Genomic DNA, 17283 nt, shown 5'->3' on the forward strand with positions numbered 1-17283 from the left:
CTAACTTCTGGCCATCCCTCGACCCGACCTCTATGTCCAGCTATCACACCATATCACTGCTCCAATTTGCTTCCAAACTCCTTGAGCAGTATGTCCACACAGAACTTTCCTTACATCTCTCATCTAACTTGCCCTTTGACAATCTACAATCTGGCTTCCTTCCCCATTATTCCACTGAAACTAAAATCACTAATGGACATACTTACAGCCAAAGCTAACAGAAAATTCTCTGTAGTCGTCCTTCTTGACTGCCTTTGCAATAGTTGACCACTGCCTCCTAATACAGGTCCTCTCTTCTTTTAGCATCAAAAACCTTGCCCTGTCTTTGATCTCCTCATACCTTTAAAACTGCATATTTAGCATCTCCCACTCCCATACTGCATCCCCACCCTACCCTCTCTTTTGGAGTTCCTCAAGGGTCTGTCCTAGGAACCCTACTCTTCTCCATCTATACCCTTGGCCAGAGACAACTCATGAAGTCCCATGGCTTCCAGTACCACCTATATGTTGATGACATTCAGACCCACCTCTCTGGCCCAGACATCACTTTTCTGCTGTCCAGAATCCTGGAGTGTATCAGCCATATTCTCCTCCTCCTCTCGCTTCCTCAAGCTCAATGTGGACAAAACTGAACTTATCTTTCCTCGATCTCACACATTTTCCCTACCTGATCTATCACAATATATAACACCATGCTTTCCCCTGTACCAGAAATCTACTACTTTGGAGTAATCCTCAACGCTGCCATTTCTTTCAAACCACACATCCAAGCTCTCTCCACCTCCTGTCACCGCCAACTCAAAAAAATTTCCAGAATCTGTTCTTTCCTCAACCCTCACTCAAACCTCATAAAATGCTTGTGCATACCCTCATTTCCTGCCTTGACTACTGCAAAATCCTCCTGTATGACCTCCCTGCTAACACTCTCGCACCTCTCTAGTCCATCCTTAACTCAGCTGCCCGACTAATTATCTCTCCTCAATATTCCTGTGCTTCTCCTCTCTGCAAATCCCTTCATAGGCTTCCATTTCCCAGTGTATCCAGTTCAAATTACTAACACTGAGCTTTAAAACCATCCATAACCTGTCTTCCCAGTATATTTCCAAACTAATTTCCCTGATATATTCCCTCACATAATCTCCTTCTCCCCTCCACACTTATGTATTCTTCACCTATTCACCTCCAAGACTTCTCCCAAATATCCCCCATCTTCTATAATTTTGGAGAGTGAGGGTGATCACTGAGTTGACAAGGCTGCCACGAGAGGTGGCGAGTTCTCCTTCAATGGAAGTCTTCAAACAAAAGCTGGACAGATATGTCTGAGATGTTTAGTGAAATCTGCATTGAGCAGGGATTTGGACACGATGATGCTGGATGTCCTTTCCATCTAACATTCTGTGATTCTATTAACATGCCGACGTGGCAGCGTATGACATAACAGCGTAAGACGTCACAGCCATGTGCCAGCACACAGATGTCAGCTGCTGGCCTCTGATTGGCCGGCGTCTGGCATTAGTATTGTCATGCAGAGAGTCTCTGAGTGGCAATACATTTCCATTGAATGTGCGTCCAAGGACGCACATTCAGCTGAAATGAAGAGCTGCCGCCGGCAACTCCTCGACCGGGCCGCGATCTTCAAGGGATCTACAGTGCCTGCGGCCACATGTGCAGGAAAGACTCCAAGAGAACAGAGGTCAGGTGAGAAAAACCACCATGGTTACTTACCGGTAGCCGGTTTTTCCGGAACCCATGACAGCACCACATGAGAGGGATCCGCCCCGCCAGGACAGGAACCTACTGAAACATAAGGGGCGGCACCTCTCCCCCGCTTCAGTTGGATTACAGAGCATTTGAGAGGACTTCCCGGTTAGTTACATATTTATCCAACACCACATCACACAAATACACCCGACTATTGTGCACACCCAAACGGTGAAAAAAGGGGGGTGAAATATACGGGTGCTGTCATGGGTTCCGGAAAAACCGGCTACCGGTAAGTAACCATGGTGGTTTTCCCTTCACCCATGACAGCACCACATGAGAGATTCTGTAGACTTCGAACACCTTAGGGAGGGACCACCGCTTGCAGCACCCTTCTACCAAAGGTCAAGTCAGCAGAGGAGGATAGATTTAGTCTATAGTGTCTAAAGAAAGTTGAGGGTGAGGCCCAGGTAGCGGCCTTACAAATTTGCTCTATTGATACCTCTGCTTTCTCAGCCCAGGAGGTCGCCACGGCTCTGGTGGAATGAGCCTTGATGCCGTCAGGAACCGGGATGCCACTAGCTGAATAGGCTACACTAATGGCCTCCCTAATCCATCGGGCAATAGTCCCCTTTGACACTCCATAACCTTTCCTAGCACCCTGGAAGGCTACGAATAGGGACTGGGACCTCCTCCACTGGCTGGTTATAGACATATACTCTACTAGGGTTCTTTTAACGTCTAGGCTATGAAATTTCTCCTCCACTGGGTTTTTCGGATTCTCACAGAAGGAAGGGAGGACAATTTCTTGGTTTCGGTGAAAGTTAGTTACTACTTTCGGCAAGTAAACAGGGTCTGTTCTCATAACCACCCTATCCTGGTATATCTGGGTATATGGTGGGTTGACTGAGAGGGCCTGCAAGTCACTAACTCTACGTGCCGACGTTAGAGCTACCAAAATGATGGTTTTTAGGGTGAGATTTTTAGTTGAAATCTGCTGTATGGGTTCAAACGGCTCCTTCGTAAGGGCTTCCAGCACCAGATTTAGATCCCATGGAGCTATTTTTTGGTAAGGAAACTGGCCTAGATCTGTGGCAAGATTTTATGAACCTGGCTACCCATCTGTTTGCCGCTATATTGCAATTGTATAATGCACCCAGCGCTGAAACCTGTACCTTGAGGGTATTAACCGCCAGGCCTAGCTGTAGACCTGCCTGCAAGAACTCCAAGATGGACTCGATTGGGGGTTCTTGACCTAACGGTTTTCCCAGGAATTGTAGAAATTTCTTCCACGTCCTGCCATATATGTTGGTTGTTATTGGTTTTCTACTTTCATTAGAGTAGTCACCAACCCCGGGGAAAAACCTTTATCTCTCAAAAGCGCCCTCTCAAATTCCACGCCGTCAGATGGAACCCCTTGACTTGTTTGTGGAATATCGGCCCCTGAGCTAATAAATCTGGAATTTCTGGCAGTACCCACGGGTCCGAGAGAGACATCATTTGCAGTAGTGAAAACCACGGTCTTTTTGGCCAGAACGGGGCTATGAGGATTACTCTGGCTTGCTCGTCTCTTATCTTTTTTACCACTGCCGGGATTAACGCTACTGGGGGAAAGGCATAGCTCAGTTTGAACAGCCACGGGATTTGCAGAGCGTCTACTGCCCACGGGTTTTCCCCTGGGTTTAACGAGCAGAACCTCCTCACCTGCCAGTTGTTTTTGGTGGCAAAGAGGTCGATCACTGGCTGCCCCCATAACTGTACTATCCTCTGGAATATTACACGATTTAAGGCCCACTCTCCCTGTTTTAACTTGTTGCGGCTTAGAAAGTCGGCTTGAACATTTTCTGTCCCTTTGATGTGTAGGGCCGTCAGGGAGGTTAGATGTTGTTCTGCTTTGAGAAAGATTCTTTTGGCTTCGTCCATTAGGGAGTTTGACCTTGTCCCTCCCTGGTGGTTGACATACGCCACTGCCACCCTGTTGTCTGACATAATTCGGACATTTTGACCCTGTAGCATGGGAATGAATGCCCCCCAAGGCTCTGTTTACTGCTCTTAACTCTCTTAAGTTGGAGGAAGCCTTCTGCTCTAGGTGACCCCAGGACCCTTGGGCTATTTGTTCTCTCAGGTGTGCCCCCCATCCCAAGGAGCTTGCGTCCGTCAATATTACATCGGACACGGGCCTGTGCCACAAAGTTCCCCCTGCTAAATTTGTGCCGTCTAGCCACCAAGTGAGAGAGTTTTTCCCCTTTTCGGAAAGTTCCAGCTTCCCTTCTAAACGCCCTTTCAATCGTTTCTGGGCTGACAAGATTTCCGCCTGCAGTTGTCGGGTATGAAACTGTGCCCAGTTGACCGCAGGGATACAGGCTGTTAGCGTGCCCAACAGGGACATTGCCCTTCTTAGGGTCATGTGAGGTTGTTGTATTGCTGTAAGGGTCATTTCTCTCACTTTCTCTAGTTTTTTCTCTGTCAAGAGACAAACTTGACGGTCGGAGTCCAAGACGAAACCTAGAAATGTTTGTTTCCTTAGGGGTTGAAGTTTTGATTTCTTTAAGTTTACCATCCAACCCAGTCTTTGCAGGGTTTCTGTTATTTTCTCTACTTGATGTGCGCAGTGATGTTCTGAATTGCCAATGACCAAAAAATCGTCCAAGTAAGGCACCATAATCACATTGTGGATTCGAAGGAAAGCTGTCATTTCCGCTATTACTTTCGTAAAAATCCTTGGCGCTATGGAGATGCCAAACGGAAGAGCTGTAAATTGAAAGTGCCTGAGGTCGCCCTGGATGTATAGGGCTACCCTCAGGTATTTCTGGTATTCTGGGTGCATCGGGATGTGGCGACCAGAAGCTTGCGATGGGGGCAGGGACAATGGGGACGGTGAGCGATCCTCCTGAGACGCCATTGTCACCCCAGCAGCCGCTTCTGCTCCTTCTTTTATGCAGTGAGTGAGCCCCTCATTACCCCTCCCCCCGGCGACCGCTAGCCGCTTCTCCTGGCCGGCGTCGCGCCCGGCGCCATGACCGTCGCGTCCTGATGACGTCAGCGGTCGCGCTCCCACGTCAGACGCCGGTCTCTGCCCCCGGCTTCCCCTGCATGCAGGGGAAGGAACGGGCGCGCGCGCAGGGGAGGGCTGCACAGGGAGGAACCTCCAAAGGGAGGACATCGGAACGTGCCCGCACGAACCCGGGGCCCGTATGAGGAAAAACCCCTGGGACTGCGCTACCAGCTGCCGACGGCCAGCGTCGCAGGTAAGCCAGCCCTGCCTTTTTACACACCGGGACGGCCCTGGGTCTTTTCATCCTGACAGGCACCGCCGCTGTCAGAGGGATTCCTTTCCAGGACAGGAACCCAACTGAAGCGGGGGAGAGGTGCCACCCCTTATGTTTCAGTAGGTTCCTGTCCTGGCGGGGCGGATCCCTCTCATGTGGTGCTGTCATGGGTGAAGGGAAAATCTTTTTTTCTGTTTGTCTTTTAAATATGTGTGTATGTGAAGAGTGACACAATAGGGGATATAAAATATGGGAACATAACTACAATATGGGTACGTAGATGGGGACATAACTACAACATGGGGACAGAAGTACAATATAGGGACCTGGATGGGGACATAATTACAATATAGGGGTTAGAATAGACAACATTACTACAAGAAGGGATCATGATGGGACATTACTACAAGAAGAGAACCAGAATGGGGGGCATTACTACAAGAGGTTTGCCAGAAATACTATATGATGCAGATTGTAAGACAATATGACTGTATGTGGCCAATTGGGGAAAAAAAATTGTTACCATTTAAAAATAAAATTCAAAGTAAAACGCATGAAAAAATATTTTGCCACTAAAAATGCTATTTTATATATAAACTAAAGTAAACCAAAACAAAAAAAGTGCACTTTTGTTATCGCATTCACCAATTATGACCCAAACTATAAAAAAATAAAATTAACCCTACAAAAATATTCAAAAGGTTTATTAAAAAAATGGTATCACGAAAAATGTCACTTTGTCCTGCAAGGAATGCAGCCCCCCAAATTCTAATTTTTTTCTGTGTCGGGCCCCTACGCCCAGCTGAGCTTGAGACCCTTGATCTAGATCTAGAGTTGAGCGACTTTTGGTTTTTTAGGGTCGCGTTTCGTTTCGTGAAACCCGACTTTTCCAAAAGTCGGGTCGAGCAAGATCGTCCGATTATAGGGAAAAGTCGGGGTCGTCCCGAAACACGAAACCCAATGTAAGTCAATAGGGAATAAAAGTCGGCAGTGAGAGGAGGACAGGAAACACACCTACAGTGCCCATTTGAATGCCAAAAGCATCAATTCCTCTTACTTAAGCTTGTCAACCTTAATTAACTTCATAATACAAGTTACGCACTGAAAAATGGGGGTTATTTGGCTAAATTTGTGGGGGGGGGGGGGGGGGAGGGCTGGCTGCAGGTTTTCATGTGCCCTGGGCGAAAGAGCGCCCCTTTAACACATACCACAACTCATCATGCTCCGATACGGCAGAGAAATAGCGGTATAGTACAATGAAAAATACCTCACTTTTTACATCTCATGACGAGGCCCATCTATTTCTCCATACAAAATCATTGGTCCCATATAATGTTTGAAACAGTATATGATGAGCTCCACATAATGCTACAGTATATGTTGGTCCCCATGGATGAAGCTCCACTGTCTTATGGGCCCAAATAATGCTCCAAACATAATGGGCCCCATTTCTAATGCTCTAGTGTATAATGGGCCCTGTAAATGCTGCTCCAGTGTCTGATGTCCACCTTTGGAATGTTCCAGTGTATGGTGGGCCCCATCTATCATTCTCCAGAGTATAGTGCTCCCCAAAAATTGCTGTCCCAACATTGAAAACAATCAAATAAGTCTCCTCGCTAGGGAATCCCTGTACTTGTCTGGACAGGTGCTGTAGCTTGCTTAACAGCTCGCCAGCCGTTCTCACGCCCAGTATGGATTGCACGTGATTGCACAAAGGTTAGAAAGGGTACCGTATCCCTGGATAACATGTATGGATAGCGTACACATTCAAAATATATGTCTATACAGCATGAGGCAGGCTCAGACGGTGTTAGGCCCAGTATGGATTGCACGTCATTGCACAAAGGTTAGAAAGGGTACCGTATCCCCGGATAACATGTATGGATAGCGTACACATTCAAAATATATGTCTATACAGCATGAGGCAGGCTCAGACGGTGTTAGGCCCAGTATGGATTGCACGTCATTGCACAAAGGTTAGAAGGGGTACCGTATCCCCGGATAACATGTATGGATAGCGTACACATTCAAAATATATGTCTATACAGCATGAGGCAGGCTCAGACAGTGTTAGGCCCAGTATGGATTGCACGTCATTGCACAAAGGTTAGAAAGGGTACCGTATCCCTGGACAACATGTATGGATAGCGTACACATTCAAAATATATGTCTCAGGAGGCAGGCTCAGACGGTGTCAGGCACAGTATGGATTTGACGGCCCAGATTACACAGCGGAGGAGCAGGGAGAGGTAAAGATTGCAAATGCTGGGGCCCTGGCCAAGCAAGGGGGGCCCACTCGTGGGCGTCGGTACTGGCACTGGGCCCCTCATAGTACAGCGGTGTGTCTGACGGCGGGTGTGCACCACCACCGTCAGAGACACTTGATTGCACTATGAGGGACCCTGTGCCAGTGCCCGCGCCCAAGAGTCGGCCTACCCACCTGTCCAGGGCAACGGCACTCGCACGGTGTCGTGCGGTAGGTGGTGACCCCGGCCATGGGGGGAGGCAGCACAGTTATGGAGTTTTAGAAAGTGGCATATGTTGATGTTGGACATTCAGCTGATGCAAAAGGCGAAATAGGTGAAGTACCAGGAAGAGGTGGACCAAAGCAAGCCATTTTTCTGTCACGCTATGTGTCATCAGGGGAAGGTGGGACAAAATCCTTGGAAACCCATGCGTTGTTCATTTTAATGAAGGTTAGATCATCCACATTTTGGGTTGACAGACGGGTCCTTTTTTCTGTCAGGATTGATCGAGCTGCACTGAAGACTCTTTCCGATAGCACACTTGCAGCTGGGCAAGCGAGCTCCTGTAAGGCATATTGGGCCAATTCAGGCCAGGTGTCCAGTTTAGCGGCCCAATAGTCAAAGGGGAATGACCTGTGTGGGAGAACATCGATATGGGAGGAAAAGTAGTTTGTAACCATAGTTGACAACTGCTGTCTCCTGTCACTTTCCATCGATGCAGTATTACCAGTTGTGTGAGCGGTATTTGAAAAATCAGTCCACAATATTGTCATGAAACCCCTGTCTCCAACGCCACTTCTGCTGTGTGCACCACGAACACCTCTGCCAAGCTGCCCCCGGCCCGTACGGCTCGTGTGAGAACCATCACCGCTGCTGTGTGCTGGGAATGCCTCAAGCAACCGATTTACCAGAGTTGCTTGTTTATTAGCCAATATTAGGTCAAGGTTCTCCTGTGGCATGATGTTTTGTAATTTGCCTTTATAGCGTGGATCCAGGATGCTGGCCAACCAGTAGTCGTCATCGTTCATCATTTTGGCAATGCGGGGGTCCCTTTTTAGGATCCGCAAGGCATAATCTGACATGTGGGCCAATGTTCCCGGTGTCAATGATGCACTGCGAGTGCTGGGTGGAGGAGCACTTTCTGGCAAATCCACATCCCTCCAGTCACGCACAAACCCTGTACCAGACCTTGCCACGCCAACATTTTCACTTGCCCCACGAGATGCATCCTCCTCCCCATCATCCTCCTCCTCCTCCTCCTCTTCTTCCTCCACCTCGTCCAGGAGAGGTCCCTGAGCAGACAATGGCTGAATGTCATCAAGGATTCCCTCCTCCTCTTCCTCCTCATCAACATTGGCTGCAGACGCCTGCTCCTTAAGGTGCGTCAAAGTTTGCATGAGCAGACGCATAAGTGGGATGCTCATGCTTAGGATGGCGTCGTCTGCGCTTACCAGCCGTGTGCATTCCTCAAAACACTGAAGGACTTTACAGAGGTCTTTCAGCTTCGACCACTGCACGCCTGTCAACTCCATGTCTGCTCTCAAAGTGCCTGGCCGTGTATCCTCCCACAAATGCATTATGGCCTGCCTCTGCTCGCACAGCCGCTCCACCATGTGCAGGGTGGAGTTCCACCTTGTTGCAATGTCGATAATGAGGCGGTGGTTGGGAAGGTGGAGCAATCGCTGCAGCTTCTGCATACGAACGGAGTGTACAGGCGACCGGCGGATGTGCGCGCACAGTCTTCGCACCTTCTGGAGCAGGGCTGTTAACTCCGGATAATTTTTGAGGAAGCACTGCACCACCAGGTTCAAGGTGTGAGCCAAGCAAGGTATGTGGCTGAGTTTTGAAAGGGCTATGGCTGCCACAAAATTACGGCCGTTATCACTAACTACCTTGCCTGCCTCAAGATGTACACTGCCCAGCCATGACTCAGTTTGTCGCTTCAAGTACTCGGCCAGCACCTCGGCGGTGTGTCTGTCGCCCAAACACATCATCTGCAACACAGCCTGTTGACGCTTTCCACTAGCTGCTCGATAGGGGGACACATCGTGTGCAACAGTGGCAGCTGCAGATGGAGTGCTCGTACGACTGCGCTCTGTGGACGAGCTTTCGCTTCTGGAGGAGGAGGAGGAGGAGGAGGGTCAAACGCCTACAGCCAACTGTTTCCTATACCGTGGGCTAGGCAGCACTGTCCCACCACCGATGTCCCCTGTGGACCCTGCATCCACCACATTAACCCAGTGCGCAGTGATGGACACGTAACGGCCCTGGCCATGCCGACTGGACCATGCATCAGTTGTGAGGTGCACCTTTCCGCTCACTGACTGCTTGAGTGCATGGACAATGCGGTCTTTCACATGATGGTGGAGGGCTGGGATGGCTTTGAGAGAGAAGAAGTGGCGACTGGGTAGGTCATAGCGTGGTACTGCATAGGCCATGAGTTCGCGGAAAGCTGTGCTTTCCACCAACCGAAAGGGCATCATCTCAAACGAGATTAGTTTGGCAATGTGGGCGTTCAAACCCAGTGTACGCGGATGAGAGACTGAGTACTTTCTTGACCTACTCATAGTGTCTGGGAGGGTGAGCTGGACTTGAGAGCTGCATATGGTGGAAGTAGCAGTGGACAGGGCGGACTGAGAGAGGGTTGATGATGGTGATGGAGTTGGTGTTCTTTCTGATGGCCTAGAATCAGTCTTTCGTTGATATAACAGTGGGATTCCCTGACTGCTGTGGCCTTGCAACGACACCTCAACATTTGCTGCTGTGCTAACCGGTGGGCTTACAGTGGGGGAAACAATGTAGCGTTGCTGACTACCTTCGTTGTGATCAGTTGCACATGTGGCACTTGAGGTTTGGTGTTGTGTCCACGCTTGCAAGCGCATGCTGGTTAAATGTCTAAGCATGCAACTGGTATTCAAATTTTTCAGATTTTTCCCTCAGCTAAAGGTCTTTGCGCACTTCTTACAGATAACCTTGGCCTGATCATGAGGATTTTGTTCAAAAAAGTGCCACACTGCACTCTTCCTACTTTGGCAGACATTTTGCGGCCTAGCACGCTGTGATCTTTTGACCCTCTGGACAAGCTGTCCAGCAACTCTTTTGATGTTTGGAACCTGTCTTTGGAGTGCTCTGGGCCTGCCAGATAACAGCTGTTGCGATGTCGATGTCTGCTGTGGATGCTCCTCATCTGAGCTATTGGAAGCAGCACCCTCTTCCCCCAATGGATGCCAATCTGGGTCAACAACTGGGTCATCCATCACCTCCTCTTCTATGTCATATGCACCTTCCTCTGTGTCACCGTGTATGGTGGTATAGTGTGCGGGAAGGGGCACCTGAGTCTCATCAGGGTCAGAATCTGGCTCTGTACACTGCAAGGACAATGTAGTGCTCTGAGTGAATGTACCAGCAGAATCATCCATCAGCGGCTGTGCATCAGTGCACTCCATGTCAGATTCATCTTGGCCTGGGTAATTCACCATTTCACTTGATAATCCAGGCATGGTATGTGAAAACAGCTCCATGGAGTAATCAGTAGTATGGCCTGCGTCATCCTTCAATCTTGGTTGGGGTGAAGGACACAAGGAAAGGTGTGGTTCATGAACATGAGCCACCAATGACGACTCAGTGCTTTTACTTTTTACAACTGAAGAAGAGGAGGCGATAGAGCTGGAGGCTGAGTCAGCAATGTAAGACAAAACTTTTTCCTGATGCTCTGCCTTTAAAAGCGGTTTGCCAACTCCTAGAAAACTAAGCGTTCGAGGCCTTATGTAGCCAGACGATGACGCAGGGTCAGCACCTCCTGCATTCGGTCCTATTTTGCTCTTGCCACTACCATCAGATCCACCACCAACACCATCATTACCAGCTGCCAACCCCCGCCCAATTCCACGGCCTCTTCCACCAGCCTTCCTCATTTTTGGTAGAAATGTAGACAAAATCCAACAAACTATATAGTAATGTAAAACAAGGTACAAGGTGTCTATAGGACAGGGGAGTTTTAGAATTTCTGCACACACTTGTGGACAGTGGACACTTGTGGATGGTGTGAGGCCCACTGATATCTGAGCGCTATGTGGCACGCTCGATGGCACAGCTGCCTGTGACCAAAGTGACGAGAGGATAATGGAGATTTTGAATCTCTGCGTACACTTTTGGACACTGGACACTTGTGGATGGTGTGAGGCCCACTGATATCTGAGCGCTATGTGACACGCTCGATGGCACAGCTGCCTGTGACCAAAGTGACGAGAGGATAATGGAGATTTTGAATCTCTGCGTAAACTTTTGGACACTGGACACTTGTGGATTGTGTGAGGCCCACTGATATCTGAGCGCTATGTGACACGCTCGATGGCACAGCTGCCTGTGACCAAAGTGACGAGAGGATAATGGAGATTTTGAATCTCTGCGTACACTTTTGGACACTGGACACTTGTGGATGGTGTGAGGCCCACTGATATCTGAGCGCTATGTGACACGCTCGATGGCACAGCTGCCTGTGACCAAAGTGACGAGAGGATAATGGAGATTTTGAATCTCTGCGTAAACTTTTGGACACTGGACACTTGTGGATGGTGTGAGGCCCACTGATATCTGAGCGCTATGTGACACGCTCGATGGCACAGCTGCCTGTGACCAAAGTGACGAGAGGATAATGGAGATTTTGAATCTCTGCGTACACTTTTGGACACTGGACACTTGTGGATGGTGTGAGGCCCACTGATATCTGAGCGCTATGTGACACGCTCGATGGCACAGCTGCCTGTGACCAAAGTGACGAGAGGATAATGGAGATTTTGAATCTCTGCGTACACTTTTGGACACTGGACACTTGTGGATGGTGTGAGGCCCACTGATATCTGAGCGCTATGTGACACGCTCGATGGCACAGCTGCCTGTGACCAAAGTGACGAGAGGATAATGGAGATTTTGAATCTCTGCGTACACTTTTGGACACTGGACACTTGTGGATGGTGTGAGGCCCACTGATATCTGAGCGCTATGTGACACGCTCGATGGCACAGCTGCCTGTGACCAAAGTGACGAGAGGATAATGGAGATTTTGAATCTCTGCGTACACTTTTGGACACTGGACACTTGTGGATGGTGTGAGGCCCACTGATATCTGAGCGCTATGTGACACGCTCGATGGCACAGCTGCCTGTGACCAAAGTGACGAGAGGATAATGGAGATTTTGAATCTCTGCGTACACTTTTGGACACTGGACACTTGTGGATGGTGTGAGGCCCACTGATATCTGAGCGCTATGTGACACGCTCGATGGCACAGCTGCCTGTGACCAAAGTGACGAGAGGATAAGGGAGATTGGATTGCTTTTAAAAAAGCAGTTTGCGGAGCAGTGGGTAAACAGCAATGCCAGCATGACAGGAAGCCTTAAAAGGCAGCCCAAAAACCAACACCACTGATACACCACAATATAGCCTCCCCTTGCACTGCACACACAGTGACTTGTGTGTTGTGCAGGCCAAATCGCTAGCAGCAGAAGCAGTTTTTTTGTCTTCTTCCCTGCCTAACGCTCTCCCTACAGAATCAGCAGCAACCTCTCCCTATACCAAGATCGGCAGAAGTAAGATGGCGGTCGGCGTGCACGCCCTTTTATACCCCCTGTGACGCCCACCAAAGCAAGCCAATCACTTGCATGCCCTTCTGAAAGATGGTGGTGACCCGTGCCTATGTCATCACGTTGCCCACAGTGTCCGTGGATCCTGATTGGCTGAAAAAGAGCGCAAAACAAACTTTTGAAACGCGACTTTGGCGCGTAAGTCGCCGACCTCGTGGCCGACCTCATCCTAGGGTCGGGTTTCGTTTCATGAAACCCGACTTTGCCAAAAGTCGGCGACTTTTGAATTTTTTCGACCCGTTTCGCTCAACTCTAGTCAGCACTTTCTACATACACCGTCCTTTGACTTTGTAGTTTAGAGATCTGAGCAGCTAAGGGACTACATGGTCTAATTCTTGAAGGTGCATGGATTCTCCAGCTTTTACATTCTGACTGAAATGGATTTCACTCCAAAAAAAGCTCCATCAATGCCCGAAGCAACAGGGCCAGTTTAGGATGGAGCAGGAAGAAGTGGATTAGTGGCAGCATGGTGACTACTTGATTGTGATACGGCCGGACTACAGCACTAATAAAGCAGCCGCAGCCAGTGACCGAGAAGAATCTGTGACTTCTCTGTATTTAGTGGATCCTACTCACCTGGGCAGTTATCTGTAGGAATCCCCTCATTCTGCCGCTCATCACTCCTCACATATGTCTCTGTAGTTTTATTATGGGTCAAATCATTATCCTGAAACAAATATTGTAAAAGTCACAGACAGATGGAGAAGTCACATCTATCATTAGCTCTAATCCTGCCATCTCCACCGTTCTCATTACACAAGTATAAAACATATAATACTGGTGGATAAAAGAAGACTGAGCACAAGACCTTCACAGCCGTCTACACATCATAGGGGACATCTCATGACACCTTCTCTCCATCTACCTGATGATCCTGAGGAACATTGGGATCTTCTTGTTTACAGTGCTGTGGAAGAAGAGGACATCTCTCTGGTGTTGTCCTCTCACTGGATAGATCTGGAGGAAACACATACAGGGACTGAATTCATTCTTAACATACAGAATTATAGGCCGTGCGTATTTAGTCCTGTCATTTACCTGGTGATGTGAGGGGCTGGGGAACCTCCATCATGACGTCCTTGTACAGATCTTTGTGTCCTTTTAAATACTCCCTCTCCTCCATGAAGTAATGTATGGTGACATCCTGACACGTTAAAGGAACTTGACAAGTACAATGATACTGTCGTCTCCAAGATCTCCTGATAGGGCTACTGATTAACAATAAGGGTTACAGGTTCGTTGGGACTCACCAGGAAATAAGAGACAGGCAGGGAACCTAACCAAATAAAACATATTTTGGAACACAGACAACAAGCAGTTTCTCCCTCGGAGTCGGCAGCTGAATACGTTTCTCATAGACTCATCTTCCATAACGCTAATTCTCGTCTCATTTACCGACACTGGAATCGGCATTAGCAATACTGCAGGAGATATTCATTACACGTGACATGAGAAATAACTACTTCATGGTGAGGACGACATCTTCATCTCCTACTACGGCTCTAGAAACATATCTGGCCAGAGTCCGTCACTGACTCCATCACCACATGCATGAATGTCTCCCGTGTTCCCTGGGCTGTAATTTTTGTGTGTCCGATCAGGCATATGATGTCTGTGTTACACAGCCGACATCTATGTGTGAGTGCAGCAACTGGAGCTAGCTCCGATCACTGCAATTTAATTATTTAAATATTGCCATTGACTGTGTGCTGCTGATACACCAAACTTTTATAGACCAAAAAGAGGGACAAACCATGTGGCTGCGACCTTTGCATTTATTTTTTGTTTATTTACCGGCACAGCAGTCAGAACTTTCTCATCTTGAGGGTATGTGCACACGTTGCGTATTAGCCTGCGGATTTGGCTAAATCCGCAGGTAAAATGACCTGCGTTTTACCTGTGGATTTAGTGCTGATTAGCCTGCGGAGTTCCCCCTGCGTTCTGACACCTGTGGATTCCTATAATGGAGCAGGTGTCAAAACGCTGCGGATCTGCACAAAAGAATTGACATGCTGCGGATTTAAATCCACAGAAAATCCGCGCTGAAAAATCTGCAGCATGGGCACAGCATTTTTCATTTCTCATAGACTTTAATGGTACTGTACAATGAAGCAGAATCTGCTGCGGAACCGCAGGGCCAAATCTGCGGATCCGCAGCAGAATCCACAAGTGTGCACATACCCTTATGTAGCGTCACTATATGACATCCGGCATTTTGGCGTCTGTAAGGTCGTGTTCACACGCTGAAAAATGTGGTGTTTTTGTTCTCTACAAGATCCGCACCAAACTACACAATAACAATCTTCTCTGATTATTCATTTTTATGCCTGTCTCCTTATTTAATGTTTTTTTGGTAAAGATTTAAAGGGAATCTGTCAGCCCATTTTTGGACTATCAGCTGCCGGTACCGCCATCAGGGGCTTATCTACAGCATTCTGTAATGCTGTAGATAAGCCCCCCGATGTAACCTGAAAGATAAGAAAAATGAGATAGATTATAATCACCCAGGGGCAGACCGGTTTTGGTCCGATGGGTGTCGCGGTACCTCCCATCTTGTAGCGATGATGTCATCTTTTTTGCTTCCCGTCGCGGCTCCGGCGCAGGCGGAGTACTGCGGTGCGCAGGCGCCGGACCAGGTCAGAGAAGTCCGGCGCCTACGCACAGCAGTACTTCACTCTGCCCTCAACAGAGCAGATAAAGTACGCCTGCACAGGAGCCGCGACGGGAAGCAAAGAAGAGGACGTCATCGCTACAAGATGGGAGGTGCCGGACCGGACCGCGACACCCATCGGACCCAAATCGGACCCGCAGTGAGTATAATCTAACTCGCTTTTCTTCTCTTTCAGGTTACATCGGGCACTTATCTACAGCTTTACAGAATGCTGTAGATAAGCCCCAGATGGCGGTGCCGGCAGCTGATAGTCCAAAAATGGGTTCACAGATTCCCTTTAAAGCAGTGTTTTAAATGTGGTTTTCAGGGTACAGAAAAGCTTTGGTTCTGCAGTTTCTTACATGTGTTTCTAGTGTTTTTTTTTTTTTTAGACTCCACATAAAAGTCTCTAGAGGGCAACTAGTTTTCCCCAAGGGGCCTCATGAGAGACCGTATTGTTGTGGAGGCCGAACCAATGGGCGGAAATTAATTCTCTTCTTTAGTAATATTAACATATTAATTATAGTATAATAACATTAGTTGTATCACTTATTATTGAGCAGAATTCACATCTCCCTATATACAGTATAAACTCACGCACAGCTCGTTATTCTTGGTATGAGCCTCCGCACAGCCACAGACCACAAAGCTACAGACCAATTATACACAGTATGAGCCCCTGCACAGTCAAAGCCCCTCCTATATACCGCATGAGCCCAGACAAAGCCACTGCCCACCTATACAAAGTATAAGCCCCAAACACCCTACACACAGTATAAGCTCATACACAGCTCCCTATACACAGTATGGACCCCAAACAACCCCCTATATAAAATAAGAGCCCCCATTCAGTCCCTTTTATATACAGTATGAGACGCCCTATGTGCAGTATTAGCCTCTATGTAGGCTCTTATATACAGTGTGAGCCTGTTGGCAGCAGATTATTCAGGATACTCTCCAAGCGTGTGACAACAGAGCTTCTTTATTCAGGAACAATATATGATAAGATTAATAGATCAGGAATAAATCTCGTGTGTCTCTATCTGTGCAGCATCTACAGCAGGCTGCTTCTCTCATACACAGACACATGAAAAACAAGAAATACAGTCACATGCTCTCCCTGTGTGAGTCTCTGGGAGTTTGTTTTTTATTTGCTCTAACTTTATAAACAGCAAACAAATCTAGCAACTAAATACTCAGACTGGAATAGAGACATAGCACCAAACATATTCCAACACGGCCTAAATGTCTAAGCAAAGTGGATGTGATTCCATGAAAATTCCTGCAATGCTTCGTCTAGAGACGCCGCTGACCTGTGCAGTTCTGGGGCATTTTCTCTATAGATTTCTATGTGAAGACTGAAAAATAAAATCCACCGCTGTATTGCTAGTGCAGAAGCCAAGCTGTTCTGTGCTATTAAATACGCTGCTTCACATCTGCACCAACATTAGAGGCAAAGACACAAAAAGAGGAATTAACATTCCCCCAAAATTCAAGAATTAACGCAGCAACAAAGGAAAACTGCATTTACCTGCCGAGATCTCAGAACTAATGCACAGGATGCAGCAAAGCCATATAATAAAGATGGCGGCAACACAGGAGCAAAATACTGAGGAGACAACCACTCCCAGCCTGCCGACTCATGGAGGGGGATTGCTTAGGAGTAACAACCTACCAATACCTCATATATATTATATTTAGGTTTTTACACGATAATTTTATTCCGGGTGCAGCCGAGCCCATCAATGTTGGCCTTGTAAACTCGGGTGTCTGTC

General features: G+C 48.0%; 1 protein-coding gene across 1 annotated transcript in view; it reads right to left on the bottom strand.

Moving 5' to 3' along the window:
- The window catches only part of LOC141052982 (uncharacterized), a 159443-nt gene that overhangs the window by 14841 nt on the left and 127319 nt on the right, over window positions 1-17283 (bottom strand). Inside the window, 3 exon segments of the mRNA XM_073550310.1 lie at window positions 13435-13525; window positions 13724-13815; window positions 13897-14069. Coding sequence (XP_073406411.1) covers window positions 13435-13525; window positions 13724-13815; window positions 13897-14069 — 356 coding nt within the window.

Source organism: Dendrobates tinctorius, unplaced genomic scaffold (assembly GCF_039654945.1).
Source record: "Dendrobates tinctorius isolate UK_male_01 unplaced genomic scaffold, ASM3965494v1 ptg000164l, whole genome shotgun sequence".
Lineage (NCBI taxonomy): Eukaryota > Metazoa > Chordata > Amphibia > Anura > Dendrobatidae > Dendrobates > Dendrobates tinctorius.